At 41.5% G+C, this 25,530-nt stretch overlaps 1 protein-coding gene across 1 annotated transcript in view; it reads left to right on the forward strand.

Annotated features, from left to right (window-relative positions):
• Positions 1 to 25,530, forward strand: part of Dock4 (dedicator of cytokinesis 4) — a 387,862-nt gene that overhangs the window by 307,287 nt on the left and 55,045 nt on the right. The window contains exons 27-32 of the mRNA XM_032907671.1: positions 2,401 to 2,495; positions 11,109 to 11,184; positions 12,728 to 12,828; positions 13,190 to 13,248; positions 20,792 to 20,940; positions 22,615 to 22,700. Of these exons, the coding sequence (XP_032763562.1) occupies positions 2,401 to 2,495; positions 11,109 to 11,184; positions 12,728 to 12,828; positions 13,190 to 13,248; positions 20,792 to 20,940; positions 22,615 to 22,700 (566 nt within the window). The remainder of the gene's footprint in view (positions 1 to 2,400; positions 2,496 to 11,108; positions 11,185 to 12,727; positions 12,829 to 13,189; positions 13,249 to 20,791; positions 20,941 to 22,614; positions 22,701 to 25,530) is intronic.

Raw genomic sequence — 25,530 nt, forward strand, 5'->3', positions numbered from 1 at the left:
CCAAGTACACAATAGGATAGCAGTCTTAAGTCTTAAGTGACCTCAGGGTATATTATTAATCTTTTTTGTGAGACCAGCAAAAGCTCCAGTTTCTTAAAATATAGAGTTATTTTTACAAAGCATTGCCACAAGAAAGTATTGCACTTAAGCGTCTGGTTAGGACAGTCACAAGGACTTCTTAAATCCTTCTACTTCATTAACTGATGTGTCGTAGCTGACCAGGGACACCGGAACCTAACAGTCCTGGGCATACAGTAAAGAACCCAATGTTCACAAGTGAACAAACGAAGAGAACTTTTCAAATCATAGCAAGCCTTCCTTTCTGTTTGAACATGGACCTTTCCTTGTTTACTTTATAAAGTAGGAAAGCTTTGAAAGGTAAATGCAAACTCATCTTTTCAAGGATAAGATACATTTGTGTCTCAGGAACCCAGAAGAATTAGCTGGAAAACCATTAGAATAATATTTAGAAACTTCAAAAAAAACACAATACAATTTTTCTATGCTAATGGCATAGTAATGCTGTGTAAAAACAGGGCTGGAATGAAGTACCCAGTATTAACACTGAGCCTCGTGTCAGTTCAGTCTTCACTCTGCCACTAAGCTCTCTGCCACATTCCTAGCTCTCCAAATGATCTGACCTGCAGTAAAATACCTCAGGGAAAATGTGTGTTTCTAGTGACTCTACAGACATGCACAGGCTCTGCTTACCCATTCAAGGACAGGTAGCCTAGTGGGAATGTTTCTACATGTTACATGCTATATCTCAGCATATGTGTTGATGTCAAAGAAGCTGAAATAAATTCTTGTCAAAATATTTGTGGACTTGATTGAAGCTGTTAGAATATATAAAAAAGAAATCACACACACACACACACACACACACACAGGAAAAAGCTACCACATGGTTCTCAGTTTTTAAAAGTCTTCTGTTGATAAGAGTGACAGTCGTAATCTTTTATTCAGGCAGCTGGCATGTTTAACATGATGTGTTGTTAGATTTGTAAATATAAAATGTATTTTGTGTTTTGAGCTGCTTTTTATTTCTGAATACCACACTTTTGACTTCTATCAGATTGTTAGAGAAATTTATTTTCCTAGAATCACTTAAAGTTACACAAAATAAAGCTTTCGAGTTTGCTAGTTGATAAATTTAAGCTAGACTTGGTTGAGCTAGCCAGCCTTTTTAGAAGAAAGCTCCAGTTCCTTTATGACGAGTGGTCTAGTCCCTCCTTTCCTTTCTTTAAGTACCATGTGCTGTATAGTGTTTTGGGTCCTATTTCTTATAATGCTTAAAGAAGTGCTAATTACATGTCTGGAAATTGGTATTTCAATGTCTGACAACAACTTCTTGTCAAAAGTATAAATGTTCTCACCAAAATTGTAACTATATAAGGCAAAGCATTTGCTAATTAACTGGACTTAGCTATTCCAAAATGTCTATGTACTGCAAACAGCATATACATGATAAAAACGTGAAATTCTGTCAATTTCATGTGAAATTGTGTGTGTGTGTGTGTGTGTGTGTGTGTGTGTGTGTGTGTGTGTGTGTTGCCAGAGGAGGCTACCAGATCCCCTGGAGTTGGTGTTATAGGCAACTATGAGCTACACAATGCGGGTGCTGGGAACTGAGCTCAAATTCACTTCAACGGCAGTGATTAATTACCAAGCCATTTCTCCAGCCCGAAACAAATCCTTTTAAGTTAAAATAAATAAAAGAGAGCAAAAAGAAAAATATAAGAGAAGCGGGACCTCTCTAGGCTGTCAGATATTAAACGTTGCTGCCCTCTGGTCTGTTGTGCTGCAGGGAGTGTGGTGCTGCGATTGTAGCCGGTCAGCACGAGTGACTGGTCCGTCTCAGCACACAGTATCCTTGGATGTTTGGGTGATGCATGAAAGAAGGAAGGCTTAAACCAACACCCATCCTCTTGTTTCAGTACCTCAGCAATACCCTCTAAGAAACACCGCTTTTTGTGTAAGATCCTTCAATGAAAATAACCTTCCAAATTTCAACAATCATTTAGCTGACCTGAAACAATTTATTATGCTCCTGGGTTGAGAAGTTCTAACATTTAGCACACTGTACAGGAAGAAAGGGAAAAGGTTGTCTGCTTGTTTTCTGGAAAACAAGTTTTCCATATTGTCTCCAGGACCTACATTTGTAGCGCTGTGAGGATGCATGAAAAATGATGTCCCCTGTTCCTAAGAGTGGGAAGGATGGGGGCACCTAGGCTGGACAGTCATGTAGGAATTGCAAGGCTGCAAGCTCCCTCTGCTAGCTGTCTGCAGTCACACTCCCTTCTCTGCAGGTGCTTTCAGAATGGCAACAGCAGTGCTCTCTGTCTGCATGTTGACAGTTACGATCAATCTATAAAACTATCTCTTTCTTCTTTATCCAAGGATTTCTTGCTGCAGATTTTTACCGTGTTCCGAATATTGATACGCCCAGAGATGTTTCCCAAGGACTGGACAGTCATGCGCCTGGTTGCTAACAAGTAAGACTTCTCAGTAGATAATGGCACCCCAGCCTGCGAGGGAAAAGAATGTTCTCTGTGGTTGTATCACGAGCTGAAACCTCCAGGTCCTTGGGTTCTTTTTCTTTACCAAATTAACCATTTCTGTCTTTTTAAAAACAATATTCCTGTCTTCAATTGTTATTTAATATGACTATATTAATGACTTTTAAGAATCAAACAATATAGCTGGGCATGTTGGTACACACCTTTAATCCCAGCACTTTGGGAGGCTGAGGCAGAAGGAAATCTGTAAGTTCAAGGCCAGCTTGGTCAGCACAGCAAGTTCCAGGACATTCAGGGCTACACAGAGAAACACTATCTCAAACAAACAAACAAAACAAAATCATTAACAATGTGGTTGCTCACACCTGTAACCCTAAGCACTTGAGAAGGACAAGAGCCAAGACAGGAGATTTGGGGACAGTCAGAGTAACTGGCATAATTTTGTTCCTATAGCTTCTGGTCTCCAAAGGCCCAGAATGAAGGGTCTTGGTCACCAGTTTAAAAATTATTATTTAACTCATTCCATTAACCTCCTTTTGCCATCTGCCACTCTCCAAATACCAACACCCACATGCTTAGGGTGAAGGTAAGATCTGTACATACACCCTAGGCCAGGGTCACCATCTGTCCTCCCAGGCATGCAGATATGATGACGGTGAGTGCTTCAGGAATGCAGGATTCACTTTCGATGAGACATGCTTAATGTGGCTTCTGCTTTGGGGTGCAGTTTTAGACTTAGAGGTGTTAAAATGATGTGTTAAAACCTTGTGAAGTAACAAATAGTGTCGTGTGGCATATTATATTTTACATAAGCACACAGCGGCTTCTCCACTTGGAAGACTAATTGAGACTAGTGAAATCACTCTCTTTAGAATTCAGCATATGTATTCTGATGTCTGTGAAAGAATCGAGTGTCTGCTTCCCTGGGTGTCTGTATGCTTCAGGTTTAAGGTGGAGCTGCTGCTGGTATCTTTGCCCTAAATTAGCAAAGATTCAAGATACCTGGAAAAGTAGATGAGGTGACCTGGGGAGCCAAACAAGAAGGAGTACAGGCCATCAGCAGCCACAGCTGCAGAATCACAGAGCACCTCACTTTAGTCATTCTGCTTGCCCCATGTGCAGAGAAATTTGGCTTCAATTAAGTTTCAGGGGCAGACTTAACGTTTTCTTTCTCAGGTACCTAGGCTCTGCGCTCGAGCTTGCTGGAAACCATGACAACAGTATGACTTTTGATATGGCTTTTGATAATAAATACTGTCTCTGTCCTTCCCACATCAAGACCCCTACATAAAGCTCTCATGGCCACATTATTGGCTGTCAGACTAAGAAGTACATATTCTACTTTTCTGTAAACACAGTGTCCAAGATTTTCATGGACAGTGTTAACCATGTAAGAACAATTTTGGTTAGAGATGAGATATATGTAATATTTAATATAAAATTTATTATTTAAAATGAGATTTCTCCCATGGTAAGCCCAAGGCCCTGCTAAGCACAGCGATGTCATATTGTCACCAGGCTAGTACTGCTAGCAGCGTGGACCTGCTTTTCCATGGCAATGGCTGACAGCTACATGCCCAGCCTCACTAATGGACCAGACTCGAGTTGGAACAGACTGCTTCCGCTCCCTTCTGTCTCATCCTCTACGCTGTGTTCCTCTCGCTCGCCATAGCCACTTCCTATTCAAATTAGGAAACCATATGTGATGTGCCTTGGTTTATAAATAGAAACCAGTCCATCAAAATACCATAGATTATTTTTACTTAATCTTCACCTAAATAATATCGATAGAAAAGTGTGTTTCTGAGCCGGACATGATGGTACAAACCCATCATCCTAGCACTCAGGAAGCCAAAGGCGAAAAGATTATGAATTTGTGGTCAACCTGGGCTACACAGCCAAACTCTGCAGGGAAGGAGGGATGGAAGGAAGGGAAGAAGGAAAGATGGTCTCTGAAAGATGTTCGAGTTATTTAAAATATTTGAAAGTATGCACATTGTAAGTGTTGCACTTCACTAAATTGTTACATTGGGTTATAAGCGTGCCTGTGTCTTCAAAGCTCACCAACCTGCTTTCTCTTCCGTTACCTTACATTTCTTAGACAGACACTTGATCAAGGCCTCTCAAAGAGTCATTTTAACCCATGATCCTGCCTTCATTAGCCCTTGCTGAGAAGTCACAATTGCCTGTCCCTTGAACACAACCAAATAACCTGTCCCTCAATACTAAGACTTTATATGTCCGTCCTTTACTGTTGTCTTTATCATGTGACTCAAATACCTGTAACTGCTCCCTTAGCTATGCTGTCTCTGTCTCATCATTCTTCTCCTCTCACAGCATTCCCCAAAAGCTGGGTCTGGGTGCCAGGTTTCTTGTACGGGCTTTTTGGTCTTGTTTTGTTTTGTCTGCACTCATATGTACAGTTTGAAATATGGCAGATATACCAGGCCTTATTTCCTCTAGGTCAGGAAATTTCCCCTCTGTTTTGCACAGCTACTCTGTGTTCATTGTAGGTCCCTGGTAGATGTTTCTGGAGAGGATAACTACTCCTCAATCCAAGAAAGAAAGAACAGAAGGATGCTGAAAACTAAGTACCAAAAATACAGGACACATTGAGAGAAGTTTCTCTCCACCCCCTTCCCATACACATTGTGAAATAAAGTGTAAAAATAAAGCCAAAGCTTTATGCATTGTTTCTGGGAGATAAATCTTACATCACACTTATATCTGTTGGGGAAAGCTGGGATCTTCACTGGAAATTTCAGGTCCTTGTTTTGTTTGTCTTGTGTGTATTTTGGCTTCAGACACAACATATAATAACCAACTTAAATTTTAGATGAAAGATACAGATATTCTCTCTGTGTCTATATCTCTGTCTGTCTCTGTTTCTCCGTGTGTGTGTGTGTGTGTGTGTGTGTGTGTGTGTGTGTGTGTGTGTGTGTGTGTGTGAGAGAGAGAGAGAGAGAGAGAGAGAGAGTGTGTGTGTGTTTGTCTGTATGTCTGACTCGCTAGTTCATTCTGTGAGGGAGCACAAATAACTAACTTATTTAAACCAAGATCTGTAGAACCCATTCACTAACCCATTTATATTATAGCACTCTTTTCCCATGATAAAAATATAAAGAACTCAGGTATGTATATAGGAATAATTTTGAAGGGACTTACTTTTGTTGCTAAAAAGGGACTTTTATGAAAGTATGAAACTAATGTAGATGATAATGGGCAAACTACAAAGAAAAATTATTCCTATCAGTAGAGGAAACGTACACAGAAGTCCCTGTGATCAGAAGGACTGTCAAGGAGAACCAAGGAACTTGTTAATTAGAAGAGCAACACGGGGCCCAACTATTGGTGAATAGAGAGACAAAAGAGAAATGGGGAAGAATGAGTCGGAAGTTTGCTGCAGCCATCCAAATGAGAGGTGTGGCTTGGACAGGTGGGGAGCAATGAAGGTTGAGTTTAAAGATGAGGATGATGAGGCCTATGGATGACTGGATGTGAGTGGAAGAGAGGAGATACGAGTGATGATGGTCCTTAGGTGTGGGGCCTGAGCAAAAGGACCAGTTGTGGTACCAGGCAGTTAAGTGGAGAATGCAGAGAGAGGAGGTACTCATGGAGTAAGAGGAGAGGGGAAGTCTGTGACAAAGGTGACTTTAAGGTGATGTTAGCGTTCAGATGTGGTGCTTGTCCTTCTAGTATACTCAGGATGCTGAAATAGAAAAATAGCTTCAAGTGCAAGATGAAGCCATGCTACATAGTGAGTTCCTGGGCAGCCTGAGAGACACGGCAAAACCCTGTAGGAAACAAACAAGCAAGGTGCTCTTAGATATCCCAGTGGAGGTGGGAAAGAAGTAGTGGTTGGACCAAATGGCAGGGAAACCATGGCAGAAATCTGAAGCCAGGGAATGGAATGAGAGCTCTTAGGAAGAGATTTATACACTGAAAACACAAAAACGCCTCAGGACTGAGGCTGGAGCATGCCATAATTCAGAAGTCAGGCAGTGAGCCAATGCAGAGAAGCCACTGAAGCAAGATGACAGCCAGGGGCCTGACACCCTAGGAAGAAAATACTTCAAGGAAGAGAATCTAGAACTGTGGATCAGCAATTAACTATGGGAGCTCGCACTGCTGTCAGTACCGGTGACCTTGACAAGTGCTGTTTCCCTGCAGTTTGGGAGATAAAAGCCCAAGCCCAGGGAGGTCCTGGTGAAGGAATGAAAACAGTAATTACCGGCGGATCTTTGGAATGCTTTTGCTATAAACAGGAATCAAAAAAATATTCCTATCTCTGAAAGGAGTTGGTAGGATGAGGACTGGTTTTAAAATGTGGAGTAGCCTCGTGGGTATGTAGACTTAATAGGAATGTTCACAGTACATACTTAAGTGTTGATGTTTAAGGAAAAGAGCTAATTAAAGAACCAGTGTGCATGGGTTAGAAAGTGGATGCGGATGCATTATTGCTGAGTGTAACAGTTCCTGACCCCTCAGTGTCTACAACAACCTTACACCCAACAATTCCACTATGGAAGTGTACCATTGAATTCAATGCACACTGTTATATGAAGACTTCCCTAAGATGAAGGAAGCTGATCACACTTAGAACAGTGCTGACCGAATCCACGTGGAGCACTGGCAGCAGTGCAAGTCCTATGACTTGTCCACAGTCACAGGAAGGATGGCAAAGTTAAGCAACGCCTGGAAAGTTTAGAGTCTGCCGAGCATCCACTGGAACAAGTTGTATTGCCCTGCTTTTATTTAGTGTGGTTATCCTTAAAGTATAGTTGGTGAGAGAGAAGACTAAGGTACCATTTTTTTAACCAAAACTATATATGTTAGTTGGTGTGACAGACTTAAATGATCACTGCAGATGTTTGTGCAGATCTAGTTGCACACTGCTTATCTCGGTGAGTTGTGAACTGTTGGTAAGGAAACTAAGTACTTGAAGGAAATAGTTTCTTAAGGTTTGGGCCAAGAAGGTTAAAGTAGAAACACAACCTCGATATTGCTGCTGTAGCTCCTTGAGGGGAGAGGTCAAGAGAGCTTCTTGTGTCAGAGCACATCTCCTAGGTCGGGCTAGTTTGTTCTATCAGCATGGGATTCGTTCTTTGACCTCTGAAACATGATTGTGAAATAATGTTCCTCTTGTTATGAAGGAAGTAAGAGTATAAGAGAGAGAGAGAGAGAGAGAGAGAGAGAGAGAGAGAGAGAGAGCGCTTCTTGCTTCTTTTGCCTCTCCCACTCTGCTGCATTGGTGAAGGCAAGGCACTCCTTGTTCTGGTCTCTTGATATGTTGTGACTCCTCTACTTGTATCAACTCTACTGAACTAATTTCAGTCTGATCTACAGTTATTACACAGCATGAGTTCAAGCACAGTGACAAGGCAGGACCAAATTTCCTATACATCACTGAACTACTCACATTCTCTCTTCTGTGTGTAACACCAATCCTTGAGGCAAGAGAGGACTGTTATGTGAACCAAAGTCACTTATCAACCATAGTACATACCTACCAGGCCATATATAGGTGGTGATGTGGGCTGGTGTTTGCCTGTCCTTCATGCACTCTGGAATTTCAGAACTGCTGTCTTAGACCAATTAATTTTAATTCCCCAATGACTGTTCATGATTTACATCTGCCCTAAGCATCTTACTGTTGGTTTATGCTGTCCCCAAGTAACACTCCATGTTAGAAGGAAGTTATATTCCAGGTTTGTTTTGTTAGTTTTTTAACATATAAGCATCAACATTAGCTGGGCATGGTGATGCATACCTTTGATTCCAGCATTTGGGAGGCAGAGGTATTCAGATGTCTATGACGTCAATGCTAGTCTACATGGTGAGTTCTAGACCAGCCAGGAGTACTCAGTGATATCCTGCCTTTAAGAAAGAAAAAAAGAAAAAAGGAAAAAGGAAAAGAGACTAACATTGCTGATAGTTAATTTCTCTACAGCATAGTGTCTGTAGGATTTCTCATGGTCTGCATGCAGTTGCTAGACATGGGCTTATACTTGAGCAGGTCCTAGTTGCAGGCAGTTCTGAGAAAACAAATTCCAGAAGATAGGTTTCCTCTGGAGTGAGGAAGCAAGAAACTAGGGAATACTGTTGATTGAAGTTAATTCTTGATCACAGAATGAGGGGCAGCTGGAACACCCAAAGCAGTACATTTTATTCCCTGCGCCCAGTTCTGTTCCTCGATCTGTGCCCATGGAGATCGTCATTGTCGCAGCAATCCTCATGCCCACATTGTCTGTGGCAGAGTCAATAATCTGGCCATTTTGGTAGCAAATTGCAAACTTTTCTCGGCTATTGGGTTTTGGAGCATTTGAGATCAGAAATATTTCCATGGTCAGAACTAAAAAGAAGAATGAAGCCAGAGTAGCCACACAGCTTTAAATAACAGTGAACAAGTGAAGGCATTTCTTCAGCTCCACAGTATTCTGCACAATGGACCAATGAAATATGAATTCCTTTGGCTGGTGTGGGGACCTTTGTGCTGAGGCGCCATGGCTCAGTGATGAGTCCGAGCCTCTGTGACGAGCTGGAAAGCACACAGGAAAGCATGTGAAGTGGCCTTTCTAAGGGCTTTCTAGCCTTGAGAAGATGACCCTGCTTTGGGGTCCTCTCTCTGTCATATTAAACACACTAAACAGAGCCATATGCCATATTAGATACCTTCACTGAGTATGAAAACAATTATTTATCCACATTTGAACTTATTTGGGAATTCTTACAAAGGTTTAAGAGATAACCTATCATTTTTTGTTAATGTTTCCCTGTATGGCAAGAAAGATGCATGGTAAATGTTCCAGCAAGTGAATACAGTAATGAGCTGTTATAGCCTTCAGAGACTCGCAACGGTACTCTAATTAATAATAATAAGAAGTATTCTGCTACTCTGTATTTTTTCAAGGAGTCAAATTGGTAGGGTATTTTATTTTACTCTTCCCTTTTATTTCTTCAAGTCTCACTTTCATGATGAGTGGTGAGACCTCATCAAACCTAATACAGCATTACATCTTTACCTAAGAAAAGACCAAAACAATTATAGAAGCCAACCATTTGTACCCTGATGCTTACTTTATAACGAACGGTTAAAGTACTGGTTTGTCTCACCATTAAGTTAATCAATTACAGAGATCTTCAAATTTGAATGTATGCTCTCCTAGCTATCAAAATGAATAGGTTTTGAACAAACTACAGTACTCTGTTCAGATCTAGGCAAGAATATATACCACGTGCTTTCCTGTGCTGCTTTCCAGCTCGTCACAGGGGCTTGGACTCAACATACACACACACACACACACACACACACACACACACACACACACATATATATATACACACACACACACACACACACACACACACACACACACACACACACATATATCTGTATTTGGAGTACCATGCTTAGCCAAGAAGAGAGCCATCCCCATGTTCTTCTGCCCTAGTGAGATGTCTCTTTCTTGAAGTGGCTGTGCCCCTCTGTTTTATGGGGTTATAGATACTTAAAGAAATGGTCTCTTTAGTGTTAGTCTGGCCTCCTGTATAGAGAGGAATTTTAATCCAGCAACATGGCTGCTCTGGGAAGGAACCACATCCAAAAAGACCTTCTATGTCTATGTGCTCTGACTGGAAAGCAGACATGCTGCATACCTGTAATCCCTCTGGCTGGAATACAGACTTGCCCTTAGTACACACACCTTTAATCCCTAACATTGAAGGTAAAGTTAGCTTTTTGAAAGAAGCAGCCATATTTGAATGTGATGTCTAATTGAGTGGCAGACAAAGTGACAAAGAGAGAGATTTGACAGAATGAGTCAAAGATAGGAGGATATGCTCAACTTTCATGTGGACAGGAAAGAGAGGCTATGTGTGGTGGGGGTGCAGTTTTACCAGGACAGTTTTACAGAGACAGTTTGCAGAGAGAACAGGCTAGACACAAGTGAAGACAGAAGCCAGAAGATTAGAACACATTGCCAAAGTTAATATGAGGCCAGGCAGAGCCATTCAGTCAGAAGCTAAGAGAAGTCAGTGATAAATCAGTGATCTTGGACAGGAGTTTGGGTTAGAAAGCTGAGTTGAACCAGCCAGAGTTCATAAAGAACTAGAAAGAGTGATCTTATTCAGCAGTAAGTGTCTGAGATGACAATTATCTCTGACAAATAAAAGTTACTTTTACACTGCTGTGACTCTGCCTTCCATGGTCCTTCTGTGCCATCTAACACCTTCCGTGGAGAACAGTGACAGTGGCTATAAAGGCACAATACTGTCTGTCATGTTATCTATGCATTGCATCTGTAGGCTCTCTGTCATTCATGATCATCAAATACAGTTATGTTCACATTAAGTAAGCTTGCCTGGTTTGGAAATTAATTTTAAATGGTTGCAAAATATTAATATATGAGTATATATATATGTATGAATTATTTGAATTTACAAATCTTCCTATGTATCATTTTATGAAGAAACTGGTTCTCTAATGGATTTTTTCCTCTGTTTTAGTTTGTTTCCTTTTTATTCTTATCTGCTAATTTTCGCTAATGTGCAATTTCAGCTCTAATTGTGTGTGTGTTTTTAAATCTCTAGTGTTATCATTACAACCGTTCTGTACCTCTCCGATGCTCTCCGTAAGAACTTCTTAAATGAAAACTTTGATTATAAGGTCAGTATCTGATCCATGACTGTCTGGCTTGGGCTGAAAGATCTGTGCTGTGTTTTAGAGAGGCACGCCACTTTAGTCCCTGGAAGAAATGAACACTTCCCTGGCTTTGAGTTTTTGGAGTGGAATGTCGAAAACTATGAAGCCTTAGCCCAATTCTTTCAGGCAGGATTCTCAGTCCATCAGTAATATGACTGGCGGTCTTCCTGCGTGCTCATCTATTCTAGACGACTTTATCTTTTTAAAAAGTCAGAAAGCAAGCGACAGTGTATAACAGTGTATAGACAAAGTGCCTGCTGTGCCTTCCTTCCTCAATAATGTTTGTGGTACGTTTGTTTTTTGTTTTTTGTTTTTTTTTAAATAGCATGTTTAACATTAAACATTTTAGTAAGGTTTGACAACCAAAAAATAAAGAAAACATAAATGCAATAAAAATTTTAAGTACTATTGCCTGGCATGCATGAACTTAACCCTGAGTTCAGTTAAACAAACAAACAAACAAAAACCTAAAACACCTAAATAATAGTAGAAATGACTGAAAATTCAGTATAGTGTAATCGTGGCCCAGGGTCATATGTCATCATAACTTAGCGAGCCCCTTCATCTACCTGCTACTTGCCCAGCCCTCTGTTTTTTGACATTTATTTTCTTCCACTACCTCCTCTGTGTAAATTGCCCTTTAAATGTCCATCCTTGCAGAATTAAAATGGCCATTTGCCAAGATTCCCTTGAACGAATATCATTAGCGGAGTGGCTGGAGCGATTACAACAGTGAAGGGTGCTTGCTGCTCTTAAACAAGTTCGATCCCCATGTTGGGTATCCATGTTGGGTGGCCTTTAACTCCCGCCAGGGGAATCCAACACTTAACGCCTTTAAGACACATTTCCAGTAGAGTCGTTTTAGTTTGGGGATTCCATCCCGTCCCTGTCTTGTTTGTGAGAACTCTATACACACGCAGACAGTTCTTGTTCCGTTTCTTCTAGTTACTTAGCTGTCCTTTGACATGGCGTCAGTGGAGACATAGTTTTAGTCCATATGTCCTACGTGGATTCTGCTGTTTATTTCTGGGCATTTTATTCTGATGTCTTTCTTGTTCTCTCTTTGGCATAAGAAAATTTATGACCTCCAAAAAAATTGTCTGGATGGGGAGTTTTAAGACACAATGAGAATTTAAAGCAATTAGCACTTCCCGAGATACAGGTGTATATCTTTCTTAAGTTGTCCATCAAAAGTAGCTCCAAAATTTAATCCACACAGGCATGGAATACCTCAGGCTGCCTGAGAGGCTCAGAGTAAGGTCACCAAAAGAAAGCATCGTTCTTTAGCTGTGCCAGAGAGCCCATGCTTCTGTATTTCTTTCATTTTGTTGCAGAAGAGTTCGAGTGTGTGTCACCCCATGCATTTATAGCCATAGCTGCTACCTCATCTACCCCAACCCCACTCTCTTCTCTTCACTGCTTATGAAGCCAATGCCAGCTATTGCGTCGACCCGTGTGATGTTTCTCTGGCACAATACGATTTAAACTATCTCCTTCTCGTTTTTAGATCTGGGATTCCTACTTTTACCTCGCTGTCATTTTTATAAACCAGTTGTGTCTGCAGCTGGAGATGTTCACACCTTCCAAAAAGAAAAAGGTGCTAGAAAAGTAAGTACCGGACCATGGAGGTGCACTCTTAGTTCCAGCCATTCACAAATCACAATGCTCGCAGATGGAAGTGACAAGTAGGGAAGCAATTGTGAGCCTGGGGTTTTCAGGAAATTTTCAGTATTTTTGAGCTTATTGATACATTTTCTTGTGGTGTTTTCAGGGTTCAACATTATTATAGAAATGAAAGTTATGAGTTTATGGGGCTATTTTATTTAAGGTCACTGAGACATGTTCACCAGCTATCTATACTTCGAATCTCTTGCCTTTAATTCAGAATGACACGCTGTATCCTACAGAACACAAGTACTTTGTTCTGGAAATTACGTCAGTTTTGATTTTTTTTTTTTTTCTGTTTCAGGTATGGTGATATGCGGGTCACCATGGGTTGTGAAATTTTCAGCATGTGGCAAAACCTAGGTAAGTGATGAGAAGTGAAAACCCAACCCCCCATGACCCAGCTCATCTCCTGACCTTTCTGTACATACGAAGAGCTCTTCATGAGTGGCAGCATTTGTCTCTGTCACACACAAAAGATCTCTCCAGTGGTGCTGAGCTTCTTTCCTTATCAACGATAAGTTCTGAGATCTCGTATCCTTTGAACATTGTCTAACAGTGTTCCATCCCTTGAACCTTCTCTAGCAATAAACTAACCTTCCAGAATTTGAGACTATAACACCACAAAACTTTACAACCCTGAGAGGAAGCCACGAATCATTGTAAATTTGGATTAAACTTGGTGAAAGATTGCCTTAAGCATCATCCTTCTAGCACACCTTTCAAGCCATTGATCTGCATCGTAAAGAATATCACCAAAGACCTTTAAAAGCGTTTGCAGTTGCTAAGAGACAGTTAGATCCAATTGTGTTAATCTGCCACAGTGCAGAAAGCATATTAGCCCAGCAAATGGATGGCACAGATCTGCCTGCACAGAAAGAATAATATTTGGCAAATAAACTGTTCTAAATTTCATTGGCATTATATCTCCTTCTAGAGATTCATAACATTTAATTTGGCATATTAATTTTACACTTTTTAAACATCATTAACTGTTACTACATTTGAATCCCTTGCACCGTATTCAAGGGGTTGGGGGGGGTACTCATTGAATTACAACTTAGAAATAGGAAGATTTGTTTTCTTGTTACAGAATGATTTTTGTCCACAATTTATAGGTCCCTCAAATATGCACAGCAATTTGGGGAGCTTTGTTATTCATAAATACTGGCTGGTGATCCCAAAAAAGTAAAAGGAGTTCACATCTGAAAAATTAGGTCCTGTGACTGTCTCTAGATTTTGCTAAAACACAGAATGAAATGTCTACCCTGGAGAGTCTCATCAAGTTTTCAATCTTAACTATTCCTCCATGTTTGAATAATACTATGTTCATATTGCCAGTCGATCTGACCACCATCATCTCCAGAACTCCTGTATTGGAAACTGAGTTACTGTAGGAAAGGAGGCTCTAGGGAGGGGAGGGCACACGGGAAGGAAGAGGGTGAAGGAAGTGGAGGTGGGCAGCAAGAACAAATTTTGTTTGAAAACTCCATTAAGAAAACCTAACTCGGGGTTGGGGATTTAGCTCAGTGGTTAGAGCGCTTGCCTAGGAAGCGCAAGGCCCTGGGTTCGGTCCCCAGCTCCGAAAAAAAAAGAACCAAAAAAAAGAAAAGAAAAGAAAACCTACCTCTTTCTAGGCTAATAAAAAGCATGACCATTAAATGAAGATTCCCATCACCCTCCAGCTAGGTGCTCACCTTCTATCTGAGTCTTTTACACTTGCTCCTTCATGCATGGGAGATAGTCCAGCCCTGTCCTCCTGCCGGGGACTTGCTTCTTTTAGAACAATGGCCTGAGTTTCGTGCTCGGCACATGGAGGCCTCAGAGCTTCCCTCCCTCCGAGGGTCTGTGATTCTCCACTGTCGGGGCTCTGCTTCTCCCCGCCTCTGCCGTGGATGTCTGGATGCTCCCACCCTGGACTGTTAAGGGTTACGCTGTTATGAAGGTGGCATCCAGGAGACTCTCCAGGTCCCGCTTTCTTTCTCATGGGCAGAAGCTCAGAAGGATCTCATCCTAAGTGTATTTTAATTTTTTTGAGGAACTGGCACACTTGTTACATAGCTTTTGTCCTGTTTTCATCTCCCCATCGCTAGAGCACCACGGTTCTAATTTCTCATAACTAGGGATGTGCAGTGATGTCAGGGCAACCAAAAAGTCAAAGTTGACTCCAGTGTCTCAGCCTTTTTCTACCAACTCTCCATGAGGAAGCCATAAAGGCAGAGTGACTTGAGTTTGTGTTGTAGCCCTCCCTGGGCCACTCCCCTTTGCCCACATACTCAGAAGCTGTTCAGAGATTTGCTGTCTGTAACAATGTGGAGGTAGCACAGGGCTTATGAGAATTACTCAGACTGTAAGGCAGCTTTTGTGCGATGGCTTTGAGTAGCTGGCCCCATAGCCAGGTCCTGGGACAAGATCTTGATCAGGCATCACACGTATAACCTCAGGGATCCCCAGCCTAGACACACGCACACCCTGGAGACACCTCTGTTTCTTCCATTTTCTCCCTTGCCAGGGCAGCTGGAATAAACAGTGAATGTAGACTTGTACAAATGACAGAAAGAGGGCTGCATCCAGGTTCTGTTTTCTACCTTGACGAAAATAACCGAGAGAAGGAATAGCAAACTAACTGCCAGCTACCTGCCTGAAATGTGGGTGTCAGAAGGGTAGAGGGGGAAAAGGGATAATAGGGCCTGCATTTCCATCATAGAGGATTCATTTTTGGAGGAGAATATACAAATTTACATTAATGAGGAAGTTTCTCCTGAGATATTCTTGCTGCATTAAGGAAAACAAAGCAGTCTTTTGGGAAGACAAAGGATTATCTGGGTCAGAAATACAGATAGAAATACATGAGAAGTTACCAGTTCTTTCCAAATGCATTATGGGTATGGATAAGATACCTAGGGAGATGGCTCAGTGGGTAAAGGCATCTGCCATCAAGGCCGAGAGCCTGAGCACAATGACCTGGAATTTAAATGGTAAAAGGTGGGAACAGACACTTGAGAGCTGACCTTTGACCTCCACATGTGAACATCCATGTCAATTAATTGATTTGATAATGATAATAAAGATGGTAAAGTTACCATTGATGAAATCTCAATGACACGTGATGGGCTGTATTATGACTGATATTAAAAGGGACTTTCTATATGGACAGAGCCTAAGGATTGTATCCAGGACTGGGTTTCTATTCTCTAAAAGCCCCTTTTAAAGCATTTATCATTTTTGGTTTTATATTTATTTGTTTCATTTTGTATATGAATATTTTGCCTGCACTTATGTATGTAGACCACATGTACCTGGTGCCTGAGTTCAGAAGACGGCATTAGCCACCCAGGAACTGGAGTTACGGATGCTTGTGAGCCACCATGTGAGCTGGGAACTGAGCATACATCTTCTGTAGGATCTGGTCTCCTAACTACTGCGCCATCTCTCCAGCCCCTGGTTAAGCACTTTAATTCACACTGAAATTAAGACAAGGCAAAGCCAATTATGATGAACTGGTAACTCCCTGACCACGTGAGTCCCCTGTGGGACTCCTGTTCCCAAAGAAAGGACCTGATGAATGCCCAGGATTCTTTGTTGATGGTAGAGATCATGAGGACCTCTGTCCTATAGGGCATTCCAGACACACAAAGGGGGAAGGACACCTAGCCGCAGCTGAGGCTATTGGAGAAGTTTCAAACACATTATTACCATGGTTAGAAACGTTCTTGATATGAAGCCCTCTAGGTTTCTCCAAGAAAGAGAGTACTTCAAACTAGTGGCCTCTGTGTAGAGGACTATTCAGGTATATGGAAATCCTGACAGAATTCAAGATGCTGCTGCCTCCTTGTCTTAGCCTGTTTTGATTCTGGTCTCTAGTGGACAGGCAAGATACTGTTCGTGAGGCCTTCGAGGGAACACTCTAGCTGGTGCATCAGATACATACAGGTTGCATTTGACAAAGTAAAGCCCAGAACTCCCAAATTAATCTTGTATTAAGAAATACATGGTTAGCTGGATGGTGGTGGCATATGCTTTTTAATCCCAGAACTTGGGAGGCAGAGGCGGGTAGTTCACTGTGAATTTGAGGCCAGCCTGGTCTACAGAGCAAGTTACAGGACAACCAGGGCTACACAGAGAAATCCTGTCAGGGAGAGAGGGAGGGAGGGAGAGAGACAGAGACAGAGAGGGGGTGGAAGGAGAGGGAGAGAGAGAGAGAGACAGAGACAGAGAGGGGGTGGAGGGAGAGGGATAGACAAAGACAGAGACAGGCTAAGAGGCCTGTTGATAGACCTGGCTTCCAGCATGACTTTTAGAGAGAACACCCAGGCTCACCATTTCTTAGCTGTACATTGCTCTGTGCTAACCTTGGTCTCTATTCAATAGGAAAATGCTTTCTGAAGACTTGAAACATATTTGTTCCTTAAAGACTGTTCTAGAAAAGACTTTTATGGCTTATCTTGGTCCCAGACATGAAGCTAGTATTCAGACATGATTATCCATGCTTGTTCCTGAGGCCAGAATAGGAGGTTGTAGGATGACAGACAAAGAGCTTATTCTAAAAGATAGGTTTTTTGTTTGTTTTGTTTTGTTATTTTCCAGATCTAAGACTGTGGGGTTTTTTTTCTTTTCTTTTATTGGACATTTTCTTTATTTACATTTCAAATGTTATCCCCCTCCCAAGTTTCCCCTCCAGAAACCCCCTATCCCATACCCCCTCCCCCTGCTTCTATTAGGATGCTCCTCCACCCAACCACCTCATTCCCTCCTACCTCCCCACCCTGGCATTCCCCTACACTGGGAATGAACCCTCATAGGACCAAGGGCCTCTCCTCCCATTGATGTCTGACAAGGCCATCGTCTGCTGCATATGTGGCTGGATCCATGGGTCACTCTTTGGTTGGTGGTTTAGTCTCTGGGAACTCAGTGGGGTGAGGGAGGTCTTGTTGGCTGATACTGTTCTTCCTATGAGGTTGCAAAACCTCTTCAGCTCCTTCAGTACTTTCCATAGCTACTTCATTGGGGTCCCCATTCTCAGTCCAATGTTTGACTGCAAGCATCCACCTCTGTATTTGTCAGGCTCTGGCAGAGCCTCTCAGGAGACATCTATATCAGGCTCCTGCTAGCATCAGCAATAGTGTCTGGGCTTGGTGACTGTATATGGGATGGATCCCCAGGTGGGACAGTCTCTGTATGGCCCTCCCTAGTGAGTCTTTTCTCTGATTTTGCCTCACCCTCTAGCAACTTTAACTTCAAAAGGATACATTGGCCATACTTGCTTCCTCAGCTTTGTCTCTCTACCCTTTGATACGTGACTGGACTTACCTTCTTATTACTCTTCTGCCAAACCCAAAGGCCTGTGTTGGTTTTAGTCTTAGGAGTGTTATTTCAGACTACAGCTGGATAGGTCCAGATACTAGCCACCCTAATCACTGGCTACGTGATTACTTACTACTAGTTAACTGGTTAGTTAAGCAAGTTGTTTAAGAGCCCATGACCTTTCTTTCCTCTCTGCTTATGGAAGTAATTCCCACTGCCTAGAGTTGTCATGGGAAATTAGTGGAATTATGCATAGAAAGCAGTCAGAGCTCACCTGCCACAGAGCAAGTGCTTGCAGGTGGTGGCTGACATTACTAGTGAGTCACCAAATTTGGTACTCTTGTCCCTCCCTAATTGCAAAAGCCTTCTCTTCTCTATTAGTCCATATGTCTACCATCTCTTTAGCTGGTGCCTTCTAGTGTGTGTGTGTGTGTGTGTGTGTGTGTGTGTGTGTGTGTGTGTGTTTCCAAAGCTATTTTATTCACTTGATGATACCAAGCCCCATTTATCACTGACAACTCTGCAAGGTTCCTGAGCCCTAATCTGATTTTTGGGAGTAGGTAGAGTATGCACATGAGACTGTCTCAAAGGAGCTTCAAGCCAAAGTCATTATCCTCCTCCATCTAAACTTGTTCCTGCTCCTTCTTCAGCTTTATCTAGTAGCAGAATTTACTCTCACTAGTACTTTACATCTAGAATGTTCCTCAAATTTGGCCTCTTGTGCCTATTATCATTGGCTGATGCTTTGAGGCCAAAGTCTATTATAAACTATCATCAGTTTCCCCAGTATAGCACATCTTTCCCTTGTCCCCCCAAAGTTGTGTATCTGCAAAACAGAATGGTAGTAAGGACTCCCACACACAGCTGAAGAGTCCCACTGCCTTTCCATCCAACATGGTACATAACCCAGGCCACCACTGCCAATTTCCCCCTGACCTCTACTATACTTTCAGATGTGACATCCTGCCCATGCTGTTTCCAGGAGTAGCTTCTGTTCATATGTTGGGGCAACTGCTTCTTATGCCCCAGTCAAGTGAAGTAACCTGTCTAAACTGCTTTCCTCAGTTTCCCTGCCAAATGAGCTGTACCATCACCAATGGTTCTCGATTCTTGATGCACATCTCTGCAGTAACCTCAGTGTTTGTTGTTTGCACGTTATAGATTGTTCAAATTATACAAGGCATACCGATGTATTGAGCCCACGAATAAAATAGATTAATAACTGAATTAATGAAACAAAGATAAAATCTATACTAGAAGACTGCCCAAATTTCCAGGCTCTCAACAAAATTCATAATTTGTCACCTGCCAAAACATGGTCTGAAAAGACGTACTCATTTCAATTTTCTGCCCTCTTTTTGTTTATAATCATGTAAAGAGTTGAAAGCTCACAGCTCTTGTTTTTACTTTTCCTTTACCCAGGAAAGGAGAGACTTAAAGGGTTTCATAGTCTGTATGGATCACAGGGTACAAAGGGAAGATATTGAACACCGCTGTTCTCTCATGGGAGTATCATGGGAACAGTAAAGCTTACATTAACATAGACTGAAATGTTCAGCTACCAGTAGTAGTATTCTTTCCATGCTACTGGGATAAATAAGGAGAGTGTCATAATGATGGGCGTGCTGATGGTCTGAGCTTATGGATGAATAAGAACCTTGCAATAGAACAAATCAGAAAACGTTTGCATGATTGTACCTAAGGAGGACATTGCTGTCTTCCATGAAGCCAGCTGCCCTCAGCCCAACCTCTGAGCTTATCCTTGGGCTTCCATATTGGTTCTTTGGTGTCATAGGCTTTTAGCCATGATATTAAGAAAGAATGGGACATGTAGTTTTCTCCCTATTAACATAGAACCTTCTCTGTGATATTTGACATAGACTAACTGACTCTAGGTCTCCATATTTAAAGTCACCTGTGTCCCCACTGCTGCCTGCCCTCTGTTACTCTGAATCCTGGCTACCATATCTCTTAGCATTTGCTTACATTCCAGTTGGAGTTCAATATTGTTATGTTTTAATTCTTCTTGAAAACAGTTGAAGACTTTGAGGACGTTGCATTTAGACTTTTGTTTAGGCTGTGTGTTATGTATTTTTTTTTGTTAAAATACAAACAGAAGCCAGTTTTTCTGACACAAAAATAATTTGCAGTTTTACCACCCAGATATAACAGCTGTGATTACCTTAGGGATATCTTTTAGCTTAGTATTTTTTCCATATATTTTGTGAGGAGGGGTGTTGCCTATTGTATTTCTATGTACCTCATGCCCACAAAGGCCAGAAGAAGGCATCAGATCCGTTGGGACTGCTGATACAGGAGGTTATGAGCCACCGTGTGGCTTCTGGGTGATATGAACTTCTGAACCATCTCTCCAGCATCTTTTATATTAACTGCATCCAATTTTTTTACAAGAATGTACAGTTATGTAATATTTCTATTTCTGCCATTTTAATTGTCTGCTATGGGTTCTTTTCTTACCTGGGGAGATAACTGTGGTTGAATATTTTATGATACTAGTTCTAACTAAATTTTATAATAGTAATCTTTTTGAAATCTTATGGAGGCATAATATACTGAAACTTGAATATTTTGCTTAATTTAGGAGAACACAAACTTCATTTCATCCCGGCCCTGATTGGGCCCTTTCTGGAAGTGACCTTGATACCCCAGCCAGATCTCCGGAACGTCATGATTCCTATTTTTCACGATATGATGGATTGGGAGCAAAGGAGAAGTGGCAACTTTAAGCAGGTAGGCAGCATTGCTCCTCGGGACTGACAGGGAGCGTCACTTCCCCATCTGCTGTCCCCATGACTTCCCCACTCAACTCCAGGTGCAGTGGACCCAGAACCAGTTGGACCTGCTCTCCCTGTCCTACAGACTTGGATACATCCCTCTGTCTTCTTGCCCTGAGCCTCCAGGGAAACCCAGGAAGCCCATTTTATTCCTTTCAGCTTAAAAAAAAAAAATGTTTTTTTCTTTAACATTCCAGGTCTGTATTTAAGAATTTACAGAGGGCTGTTTGCTCCCAGCTGGACGGGACTCAGAGGAACTGGAAGGCTAATGACTCTTTAAGCCATTGCGTTCTCAGTGGTCTGCACATTGTGTTTGGTGAATGACTTAGCACTGAGCATTTGATTCACAGTTTGTTTTATTGCTCTTAGCTTGGAGCAATGAAAATTAATTTGAAAGGGAAAGCAGTGGAAAAATCTCACAAAGGAAATTCCAAGGGGATGAATCTATCGTTTCTTACTGACTTAGGTCCTAATAGTGTGCTCCAGTTTGAGGAAGACAGACACCCTTATTGCAAAATCAGATCTGTAAAGAATCAGCCACTCTTGCTGGTCCATGTCTGTTGGGGGAAGGAGGAAAAACATGCGCTCACATAGTGACTTCCCAAACCTGCTTACCCACAGGAAGTGGCCCTCCTTCACACCTCTCCACATGAGGCCGTCTTCAAACCTCAGAAAAGTGCTTGTCATCTGTACAAGCAATTTGATTGCATGCATAGACCTTTCCTATTGCCAAAAGTGTGGGCATTTCACTTGCATTATTTTTAAGAAAGCTAATGGCTGAGGGGAAAGCCATGAACAAACTGTGCTTGGTGGGGGAGCCCACTTTCCTTCCATCTTATCTTTATCTCTTGATTGACATTTGCTTTAAAGAAATAACTGGGCTCTGTCCTTTGACAAAGTCGAATATTCATCTCAAGCCCAAATTGCTTTAACGCTGGCTAAAGGTTGTCATTTTCTCTTGCCTCGTTTAGAGACAGGGAAAAAAAAATTCCCTTCCTGATATTCAAGTTATAAAGAATTTACATCCTTGAAAATATAAATGTTTTGACTACAGTTTTCAGGAAATATGTCCTTTCACTGTCCTGCTGCTTACTGCTGACTTCGAATATTTCTGTGGGTCTACCATCTGTACACGGGTAGGATGAATTCTCAACTTCAGCAAAGATTTAGTGCCACCTCGAACTGTTTTAGGAAAGGAAACAGATTAAAGCACATTTGAGATTGGAGTTAATGTGTTTGGGCATGCTACTTCACTGATGTTCTCAGATATAGTGATGTAAAGGAGAAAGAAATGGGACTTGCCAGTTTGTATGGTCCCTAAAAAAAGAACCGGAACGTTTAAATCAGGCTGCTAGCATTTATGCTGGGATCCCAGATAGATAGATGCTGTCCTTGGCAGCAGAAAAAGCTAGCCAGCCAGGAGTATGAAGTCATGTTGACTGCATCTAAATTAGTCCCCTGGAATTCCAAAGGGAGGCTTGCTATTAACCATGGCTGACAATGTCACTTTGACAAAGTATTCCACAGCTTTCCCCTGGCATAAAGAAACGCATACCAATTTGCCTAAAAAAAAAAAAAAATCTTACATGTGATGTGAGAGGAAGGAGAGTAATTTTTGGGTGTGTTTCAGGTGGAGGCCAAGCTAATTGACAAATTGGATAGCCTGATGTCAGAGGGCAAAGGTGATGAAACATACCGTGAGCTCTTCAACAGTATGTGAGTAGCATGTTTCTCTCCGGTTGGTTCTATCCAGGACATCTGGTGTCAGTCCTGAGCCATTCTGCACCATGGTAAATGAGAGCTGCAGAGACAGCTTGGGTCTCACAGGAGAGCTTTGTCTTTGTGGAGTGTGAAATAAAGGATAATTGCTTAACTCTAGCAAGTGGATCTTATTATGTTGATGATTAGCTATGTCTCCTTTTTTTAAATCTCAGATTAGGACAGGTTGCCTATGTTCCGTAACAGAGCTCACTCATTTCCATGCTTGGTAATTTCAAGGGAAAATAAGTCCATTGTTATAGTGATTTTAAAGAGAGTCATGAGTGGGAGAGGAAGAAAAGTGTGTGATTATAACATTCGTATATGGTGTTTTCCAAAGTATGACTCTGGCTGATTTGCTGTTTGAAAATTAACTTACTTTGTGCCTGACACTCAGCAGTGGCTTCAATCCTTACACACGGTCCACGTTTTTGCTCGGGACTGTTAAATGCTTCCCAAGTGCTTCTTATTAGAATGGCACCAAAGCAAGTCATTTCTAGTAAGTTTGGTGTTTGGGATTTGCAAGGAGAATAAAGGAAAAAGAAAGGAGTTTTATGAAGGGACTTTTAGATTGTCCCTGCTGTTTGAATATGATCACGGTCGCAGGAGGCATTGCTTGTGTCAAGTATCGACTAACTGTCAGCACAGCCGGAGTTGAGACATGATGATGTCTCAGCGCTTCGGGATGTCCCACCTGGCATGTGTTTTCTTTATGATCTTATAGATCTTACCTAGTAAGATTGGACCTACTATGTTTATAAGGTATTTTTTTAACCGAGAAAATTAGCATACTAAGCTTGGGAAATGTTCTAATTTCTTTCAAGAGTGCAGAGCTAACACATTTCTCTCTTTGAAAATACACCTGTGTTTGTATTAATGCCCAACCATCACCTAAGTGGTACTGAAAACCAAGTGCAAGGTTCAAGTTCATTTTAAGTTCATTAATTAGCAACTGTGGAAATATGGATGCATAGGTTTTAAGAGTGCTGTCTTAAAACTGAAAGGTTTGACTGATAGGTTGGGGAGTCTTCAGCTTGCTCTGTTCAGAGTGAGCTCTGTTTGTAACATAGGCAACCTGTCCTAATCTGAGATTAAAATAAAGAGACATAGCTAATCGTTCTTGAAGCTTTCAGGAAAACTATATAGGAAGGAAAAAGAAAGGCTTTAGAGATTTCTTGTGGTAGCATTGAGTGATAAATTATATTGTGAACCCCGAGTACCACTTTCCTTTGATACTGTAATTCAGCCAAAACTTTTGCTAATAATTCGCAAGCCCTTGTTCATTCTTATGTACAAAGTGTCTGTCTTTCAGGACAGCTGGAGTACAGCAGGAATTCAGATTAAAACCTCATCCAACATAATAAATTGCCTTTGAAAAATGCTTTCATTTCAATTTCTAGTCCTTGGTTAGAACAAAGAGCCAAAACACAAAAGCATTCAGTGGAATGAACCCCTTGAGATTTGTGATTAATTATTTATAATTAATTCATAAGATTAATAAATGCATGCTCTGTTTCTTTAATGCCTCTTATCCACTTTAGTAAGGGGCTCATAATTTGAAATCTGGATCGCTTTTTATATAAATATGACTGTGGAATATAAGATGTACTTTGACTTTAGAATCAAAGTAATAATTAAGATAATAAGCCTCTAAGATTATTTTATTTTGAGGGACCCAATTCATTCAATGGAAGTTTTTATTCTTTTGTTGATTTTTAACATATTACTAGTTAAATAAATAAATAAATGATACATAAATAAATCACAACAATAAAATAAAATTTTAAAATATTAAATATTTTTCTTTAATGCTTTTATAGTCAGCATATCAGGAATAAAGCAGATTTAAAGTGACAGTTAAGTAGCATTACTACCTGGTCTCAGAAAAGTAAGTGAAAATTTAAGTGGATTTCAAGGAAGCAAAAAGGTCCTTTTGTTTGGGGTGTGTGGCTGACAGTCAGGAGTTAGTGTAATCAGAGTGAGTTGTCGAACATGTTAGGAATTAGGAAGGCACGCTGTTATAGTGCGGAGTCTCATTTACTCTGAAACTCATGTCTAAAACCTCATAAAATCAGTAGAGAAGATGGAAGCCTGGGACACTCATTGCTTGTAAGTGTTGTACTTGGCAAGTCAGCCCTTAGACTAAGACTTTCAGTTTCTGTGTAGTGTGCTTGCCAAGAATCCCTCTCACTCTTACCAACTCCCAATGATATCTTCATTTGTGCACGTTATCTCTGCTTTTTACATCAACGGGATGTCCCATTTTTGAAAACACAGGAACTGTGGCTGATAGACCACACTGAGATACCCAGAGTCGGGCATCAGAGCTGTGCACTGCACTACTGGGTCCTCCTAACTTGTGATCTGGCTTTTGTGCTGACTTTCCAGGCAGGCTTGGGTTGAGCTGGGATGCCACAGAGCTTCTAGCCTGGGGAGACACAGCAGAGCTGTCCACTGCCCTGAGGCACCTAATTAGCTTCATAAAGGAAGTGACATCCATCTCAGTTCTCCCTTCACTCTGGCCAATCCTCCACAACTCCAAATTATTCCAGCGTCCTTAACCAAGGATCGCCTGTTTCATTGCTGCTTGGATTCGGGAGACTAGTTCTATAACACCACGTCTCAAGTATCCAAATCTGCTGCTTGGGTTGTTGAGGGAGAGTGCGAATGCCAGACTGTGTTCTCAGCATTATCCTGGCATGATACAGAAAGACAGATTGAAAATTAAACCACCACTGTCCAGCCCCATTTCCATCATGGTAAGCAAGGCCACTGAGCTAGACTGTAG

Source organism: Rattus rattus, chromosome 7 (assembly GCF_011064425.1).
Source record: "Rattus rattus isolate New Zealand chromosome 7, Rrattus_CSIRO_v1, whole genome shotgun sequence".
NCBI lineage: Eukaryota > Metazoa > Chordata > Mammalia > Rodentia > Muridae > Rattus > Rattus rattus.